Raw genomic sequence first — 8,641 nt, forward strand, 5'->3', positions numbered from 1 at the left:
GTAGTTGGCCTATGAGGAGGTGTGGCCTTGTAGGAGTAGGTGTGGCCTTTTTGGAGGAAGCATATCACTGTGAGGCTTTAAAGCTCTGCTCAGTGTGGAAGACAACATCCCTGCATGCAGAAGACTCTAAGCTTCCTCTCCACCACTACATATGCCCAGACACTTGCATGTTCACTTCCTTGATGATAGTGGACTGAACCTCTGAAACTGCAATGAAATGTTGAAAAGCCCTAATGAAATGTCTCTAATGAGTTGTCTTAGTCATAGTGGTTTTTCACAGCATTGAAACCCTAATTAAGACATCCAGCTAGCATAGAAACTCTCCCAGATATCAAAATTAATCAACAATAAAGAGTATTTTCAAGTCATTTGGCATTCAAACTTATTCTAGAGAAAAAACACAAATGATTGAGTCCATGACAAGCCTGACTAAAAACAAAAACAAAAAACAATACAAAAACAAACAAACAAAAAACAAACAAACAAACAAAACAAAAAAACTAAAAAACCTACAACAACAATAAAACCAACCAAACAAACAAACAAAAGAAACACTCAGAGTGCATATGGGACCCATTAAGACCCCCATGAAGCACAGGGGCTACTCAGGAGTAGTGACCAACATATTGGGCAACCTCATAGAGTTTGAAACCCATGAGAACTGGCATAGAAAAGAGATCAGCACATATGCATTGAGTACACCTTCACTGTTTTATGAGAAGGAGGTCACACATAAATTTGAGACAGGAATTTCCAGGGAATAGACAGGCTGAAATGGTACATAGGTATGTTGGGAGTCAGATGTTTGGAGGAGAGCCAGGGGAACAGGCCAGTGGTGAGCTTTTTGATGGTCATCTGGGGCACTCAACAGAGACCTCCAAAAGATCACAGGATTCATCCCAGGCAAAGATTGCACAGGGAAAGAACTCAGGATCCACGCCCCACCATATATTATCTCACAGTTTATTTTTTTCTCTTTTAAATTACTCTTTGATCTGATCAGCTGGCTATTTGTTAAGAAACCAAAGAACCTAATGTGGATATGCCCAATTTTAACTACTTGCAGAAAATTTCTATTCTTCTTGGGTCTCCTGCTTCACATTTTGAGAACTTCATCTTAGAATTCATTTGTCCCTCAGTGTCCTCTAGTCCTTTGTGTGTCCTTTATTGTTTTTAAAGGTCACCATCAATTTAATCTTTCTTAACTTCTTCCTGGTCTCTTTTCTGCATGTTAATATTGGATTTCTTAAAAAGATATCTTAATGGGAATAGATGACCATGTTGTCAAGAGCACTACTGTACCGCAAAAAAACTGGATTTGTTTTCTTGAATTCATATCCAATGGTTAACAATCAGCTTTAATGCCAGCTCCATGGGATCTGACAACTCATGTCTCTGTGGTCACCTATACTCTCAAGCTCATGCCCTACTCCCACCCATATAAATAAAGATAATAAATCTTAAAATGAGAGACAAGTTTCATTTGGTTTCATTATTCAAATGAAACCTTATTTTGTCTGATTTCTGAATCTCTTTGGATCAGTTTTCTGGGTTGCACTTTGTGTAACAAGGCCACATTCCTTTTATCTATCACTCTTTCCCCAACTTGTTGTTTCTCCCTCAGACTTCATACCAGAGATTCTATCTATGTCCTGTCTTTCTCTGCTTCTTCCTAAAAATCCATTTTTTGCTGCCATCCCTGCTCCTCTAAGTCATATCTCCAATTCCTTGCTCACTATGCAGACCACAGAATCTAAGTCCTGTCCATTTTAGCCTGTGTGATATTAGATGTATGCACTGTTCACAGCCTGCGTTGCAACTTTCATCTTCCTTTGATGTTCTTTCTACCATAGTCCATCTCTTCCAACAAAGTGTTCACTAAAAGCATGTCATGTCACACGTATTAATTTTTAGAACAAAACAAATTTTATTGACAAAGATACTGAGGTTGTCAAAGACCCATAGGTACCCAACACAGGAAAACAAACATTTTTTTTCAATCTTATAAGTTTACATTTCTGTACTTTGTGATTTTTTTTCAATTTAAGTGATATTTGACACCAGAGTATAGACATAGATATGGAGGTCACCGAGAAATTTGATAAAGTACACAGTAGGATTGGCTAGAACTTTGTAAACAACCTTTCCAAACTTTTTGGATCCATCATCTCTGGTGTACTGCACCCAGGAACCTATTAAGAAGTCATTGTCATCACCTGATCTCGCCTCAGCCAGAGGGGTCTCTGGAATGATGTGGAGGTTACCTTCCTTGTAGTCATCCAGGAGCTGATAGACGTAGAGGACCGGATCCTTCTTGTAGGAAATGTAAAAATAGTCCTGTAAGAATGGCACCTGGGCTAGCACCATCCCACTCCAGTTGTCCTCAGAGCCATCTTTCCCCTCAAATTTGTGTTGTACCTCTCTGCCAACCAGTGCGCCTGCGAGGTGGACATCCCTCACCTGAGGAAAAACTACTTTGTGAGGCAAGACCTTAAGATTTAAAATCCTCTCATCGCTGTGGAGCTCCTGTCCATAGACACTGTCAATTCCGTCATACTTCACCAAATAAAGAGAAGGGTTTGTTGGCAGTTGACCTAGAATGATGGCCTTCCAATGGGTGACAGGCTCATTACCTTCCTTCCACCCGTGAGAAATTCTGCAGCCAACAATATTCCCCAGGGCCTGGGAAGAAGGCTTCCTCCTACTCTTCTTCTTGAGTGATGTCATGCTCAGACTCTTCAGATGTATTGTCTTCTACCTGGCTGTAGACCTGTTGTGCTAGATCACACTGTCTTGTGGCTTCCATTCCCGTCAAATATCATACTTGCTCATTGCCTGGGACTGAAGATCTTGCCCGTTTAAACCAGACACAATGCTGTTGCCTCTATCATATATATGAATTCCTGATGGGCAATGGTTATGGGTTGGGAGTGAATGCTGGACCAAGACTCTTCTCTAAGAGAACTTCTGAGCAGGTGAAGAAGATTATGCTAAACAGTTTTGAGCTCCTAAAATTAATTTTATAAAAATAAGAAGTTAATAAGTCAGCCATGGTGGTACACGCATTTAATCCCAGAACTCAGAAGGCAAGGACAGGCAGATTTCTAAATTAGAGACCAGCCTGGTCTAAAAAGTGAGTTCCAGGGCAGTCAGTGCTATAGAGAGGAACCCTGTCTCAACAACAAAAACAACAACAACAACATCAAGTAAAAGAAAACAAACGAAAATCAAACGAAAAACAAACAAAACAGAAATACAAACAAAAAATAACAAACCAAACAATCAAATGGAGAAGTTAATAGGAAGTGGTAGTGACCCATAACTTTAATCATAGTACTCAAGAGGCAGAGTGAGGCAGACCTTAGTGAGAGAAAGACTAGTCTGGTCTACACAGTGAGTTTCCTGACAGCCAAATCTAAACATACAGAAACTCAAATAAAATTAACCAAGCAAGCAAACAAACAAACAAAGAAACAAAGAAACAAGGGAAACAAGGAAATAAAAATAGTGTAATTAACAAGTAATTCTCTAGAGCTCAGAATAACATACTCAGATCAACATTTATTTCTTCAGACCTGAGTAAATTTGTCTCTGATGAGGATCCTCTCCTTGAATTTCTATGTCAATTTAGGTGGTGCTATGACAATTACCCCCAATGATCAAGAAGAAGAGAAAAAAAAAAAGGCCAGAGGGGTCACCATGATTCTCTTGTACGTGTAAGCTCTGAGCTAAGTTCTTGCATTCACAAATATCCCCCCAGGGACACAGCACACCACTGTCCTTCTTTATTGTTTCTCATGACCCAGCTTCAGAATTATTCGATTAAGCCATTGCATCACTGAACTCAAGAACAACTCAAAAAGTCGAGGCAATATCAGCCTTTTAGAACTAATAACTTCTAACATGCACATGGACAAACAGGAGCTTTGGCATTTTAGTGGAATTGTGATCTAGATATGGTTAGCAAGGATAATAAATTCAGGAGATAAACTAACCTAGACCATTCATCTCCCTTGCTAATAAACATGGGGAAAGTAGAATGTACAGTAACTCACTGTAGGAGAGAAAATTTTTAGCTTTCTGTAGCTATGAGGGTCCCAATTACTTCATAAATGTACTTACCCATAGAAAAATATCCTAGTCGTCAAGATCTCCTGATAGAGACCAGGCACCAAAAGCCTGTGGGAAAAAATGACCTGGCTTTGACACACCACTGTGAAGATAGTGAACTCACCTTGAATGGATTCTAGCGCCTCCAAGTGGAATAGATGCGCAACCTCCAGCCAGTGCTCTGTGACATCACCCTAGTTCAGCTTACATCATAGAACCCCTCTCAGGCTGGTTCCTTCCCTAGTTACACTCAGAAACATTCAGCATCTCGAATTTACCTTTTCATATGGCCTCCTAGAAATAATAAATGAAATCCCAACTGAAAGGCCTGATGATCTGAGTAATATTCTGCCAAAGAATTACACCCTTGCATGGTTTTTATTGTTTGGTTGTTGAATTTTTATTTATTTGTTTGGTTTGTGTTTTGTTTTGTTTCATTTTTGTTTTTATTTTCGTTCTGAGAAAGTCTTCGGTTTCTGACTTGACAACATCCATGGTGGTTATTTTTCATGTTCCAACCTTTCCCTTGGTTATCTTTAAGCTGTGCTTCTTATCATAAATATTGCCAGATTCTTTGAGGCAGCACACTGGATAGCACACCAATTTTCACTTTATGAAAACCCACAGTTAGAGGAGGACTATTTTTATGCAAACAAACCTGGAATTTGACAGGGTTAAATGACATGTATTGAAACCAATGGCAATCATGAATTATGGATTCTTTGGAAAGTAAGAGGACAACATAGATCTTGGGCATGCTTACAAAGTTGTGATAAAATTAAAAAAAAAACCTGATATCTCCCAGTCATATTTTAAAGGTTTTTAAAATTTATCAGCACTTCTGATTATAAGTAATTTCATAGATTAAATGCAGTAAAACAGGATGAAATAGATGAGGTAATTTTACTTTTGAAATATGTGTAGACAGAATACTGGACACAGGTATGTATAAAATTTACTTACAAATTAGAGGACACTTTAATTGTTCATGGCACATAGATCTTCAGTTCTTCAAAAAAAATCCTTTTCAGTACCTTCCACGGTCCCCACCGTACCCTGTACATCATCTTCATAGGATATGACACTATCCATAGAGAGCTAGATCCTTCAACAACAGTCATCAAAAAAAAAAAAAATCATTCCTTAAGGTGTGGCCACAGGCCAATGTGATGGAGGATCTTTATCTGAGATTCTATCTTCCCAGGTTGATTTAAGTTCACAAAAAAAAAAAAATCTAAGAAGGACAACTACATATCGATATCATCAATATTGATTGACTCACTGTATGAAACATACATGCTATGGAGTGATTTAAGATGTCAACTACTGGATGAATGCCTTAAAAATGAGAGACAGAAGGAGAGAGAGAGAGAGAGAGAGAGAGAGAGAGAGAGAGAGAGAGAGAGATAAATATATTTCTCATCTATGTGTATTAGTGCAGCGCTTTGTTTTCAAAAAAATGGATGGAATGGTTAAATACTATATATTAGGTTAGACAAGTAAAACTCAAAATGACTATTGTAAAAATATAAATTTAATAAGGGACATTAAAAAATAGGAGGTATTTTGGAAGAGTAAGCGCAGCAGGAGGGGGGAGATCTGATAGCAATGGAGGATAGTGGGGAGGATGAAGATGGTAAAAGGACACTGTAAACCTGTGCAAAGGGTCACAGAAAAGGCCTGCGACTTGTACACTTAAAAAAAACACTGGTATAAAGTAACAGAGTCCAAATAATATTTTGATTAATTTGGGGATTATAGCTTCAAGACACTAAAAAATATATTTGTATTTTTCAACTCACTTGTGGTTCTTGCTATGTTGAACATGATATGGGTGACAGGATATGGCAAGGTGCTTCAAAGTTTGTGTATCATTTATCATCAAATGCACATGTCACTCAGTGAGCTGCAAGGCTATCACAGGGAAGGAGGTATCTAAAGATCTTAAGTGTACATGACGTAGGGAGAATAATGCCCCCACACTACTATAGATGTTGAAATAATCACATGTTTTTCCCAAAAATAATTTTCTGAAGATTAATCCCCAGGTGTGAATTTTAAATAACTGCCCTAAAGTCTGGATTTAAGATTCCTTGAGAATCTTCCAAAACAAAAGGAAATGAAGAATCTTGGTGCTGTAATTGGAGAAACAAGAGAAAAGCAAACAAGAATTCATCACATAAAAACAGACAGAAGAAGTAGGAATAAAGACATATTTAGGCAAGATGAATAGTGAAGTAGAGATTAGAGCAAGCAGAAAGGACTGAGGAGATAGCTCACTGCTTAGGCCCACTGATTGCTTTTGCACAGGACCAGGGTTCAATTTCTAACACCCACATGGTTGTTCACAACCACCTGCAATTCTAGTTCTAGACGATCTGATGACCTCTTTGGACAACACACACACACACAGACACACACACACGCACACACACATATACTCACCCACAGAGAAAAAAAAATATTTTAGAAAACAATTATACAAACAAAAAGGAGTCAAGTATAGTTTTATTCCCCTTTAATACCAGCACTCAGAAGCAGGCTAAACTCTGTAAGTTGAATGACTGCCTAGCTAATAGGTGTGTTTTCAGAATTTTATTTTTCTCTTCTTTTTCTTTTTTTTTCTTTTTCTTTTTTTTTTTTTTGTATTTTAGGACTATTTCAGTATTTGTTTAAAGATTCTAGATTTTTTTTTCTTCTGATTTACTTTTTCTAATGTTTTAGGCTTTTTTCGGGCTTTTTAGTATTTTACAGTTTTCAGTTTTTTTTTTTTTTAGAGGGGGGGTTGTGCGGGAGGGTAAAGCCCTTTGTGTTATTTAGAGTTTTAGGGTTTTAATGGTTTTAAATTTGGTAGGTTTTTTTTCCTTATAAGTTTTTTGTTTGCTTGTTTGTTTGTTTGTTTTGGGTAGGGTTGAGGTTTATTTTTATTTTATTTATTTATTTATTTATTCATTTATTTATTTATTTATTTAAGGTATTTCAGGGTTTTAGGGCTTTTTAGTGTTTATAAATAATTTTAGGATAATTGTAGTTTTTTGTGTGATTTTGTTCTTCTTGTTGTTGTGTTTTGTTTTGTTTTTGTTTCTTTTTATACTTTTAGTGTTTTATAGGGTTTTAGGATTTTGTAAGGGTTTTTTGTTTTCTTGTGTGTGTGTTTGCTTTTTTTTTATAGGCTTAGGATTATTTTTTATCTTAGGATTTTAGTTAATGTTTCAGGGTTTTGTAGGTATTTTGGGGGAGGGTAGGATTGATTTTATAGTCTCAGGATTTTACTTAGGGTTTCAGGGTATTGTAGGTTTTTTGTTGTTGTTGTTTGTTTGTTTGTATGTTTGTTTTTTTGTTTTGCTTTTTTAAGCGGGTTTTCAAGGATTTTATTTTGAGTTTCAGAGTTTTGATGTGTTTTTAGAACTTTTTAAAGGAACTTTTTTTAGGGTTTTACAGTTCTTGTGGGTCTTTTTACTGTTGTTGAGTGAGTTGCCAGGTCACTGCATTGCAATGTAAGCCTGGTCCCAGCAACTTTTCTCATAACACTTGTACAGTACTGCTTTTCAACTTGGCTTTGTTACAAGGTTTAATGAGTGTCTTGGTCTGAATAAGACAACCTCACGTAGGCTTATATGCTTGACTGCTTGATTCCCTGGTTAATGGAAGTGTTTGGGAAGGATTAGGAGGTGTGGCCTTGTTGGAACAGGTGTGATCACTCCTAGTAAGGAGTGATCTTTAAGGTTTCAAAGTCCATACCAGGACTTTGAAACTATGTCTCTGTCTCTGTCTCTGTCTCTGTCTCTGTTTCTCTCTGTCTCTCTCTCTCTGTCTCTCTCTCTCTCTCTCTCTCTCTCTCTGTCTCACTCTCTCTCTCTGTCTCTCTCTGTCTCTCCCCCTCACTCTCTCTCCTGGCTGCTTTCAGATCAGGATTCGAAGCTCTCAGCTACCTCTCCGCCACCATGCCTGTCTGCTTCCCACCATGATGATAATGGACTAACCCTTTCAAACTGTGAGCAAGCCCCCAAATAAATGTTTTCTTTTATAAGAAAAAAAAAAGAATTTTAGGGTATTTCTTTATTTTTTAGTTTTGTTTTGTTTTTTAATTTAATTAAGGAATTTTTAAAAATTGTTTTAAGCATTTTTTTTAATAAGGTTTGGAAAATGATTTTCTTTTCCAGTGTTTTTGGCGATTTTTTAAGGCAGAAGAATTTGTAGTTGTTGGGGTGGTGGTTTTGTATCTTTTCATTTTTTTTTAATTGCTTTTTTATTGTCTCATTAGGGATCTAGACTTGTAGAGTTTTTGGATTTTTTTTTTTAGGGTTTTATAATTTTTTTAGGGTCTTTTTAGAGTTCTTGTGTTTTCTTATTTATAGAATTTTAGGGTTTTAAAAATGTTAATTAAGAATTTAAAAAATAGCTTTTTTGTGTCATTTAGTGTTTGTTTAATAATTTTAGGGTTTTTTAGGGTTTTAGGTTTTGCTTTATTGTTTTAGGGGTTTTTTTACGGTTTTTAAATGATTTTAGGGTTGTTCTCAGTGTATTTGGC

The 8,641-nt window shown here is 36.7% G+C and overlaps 1 protein-coding gene across 1 annotated transcript; it reads right to left on the minus strand.

Annotated features, from left to right (window-relative positions):
- Positions 1-2,043: 2,043 nt before the first annotated feature.
- On the minus strand, positions 2,044-2,727 carry Gm20859 (predicted gene, 20859). The gene has a single exon (XM_017318754.2). It carries the CDS (start codon positions 2,725-2,727, stop codon positions 2,044-2,046), a length of 684 nt encoding a protein of 227 aa, XP_017174243.1.
- Between the last annotated feature and the right edge of the window lie 5,914 nt (positions 2,728-8,641).

The sequence above is a fragment of the Mus musculus genome, chromosome Y (assembly GCF_000001635.26).
Source record: "Mus musculus strain C57BL/6J chromosome Y, GRCm38.p6 C57BL/6J".
Classification (NCBI taxonomy): domain Eukaryota; kingdom Metazoa; phylum Chordata; class Mammalia; order Rodentia; family Muridae; genus Mus; species Mus musculus.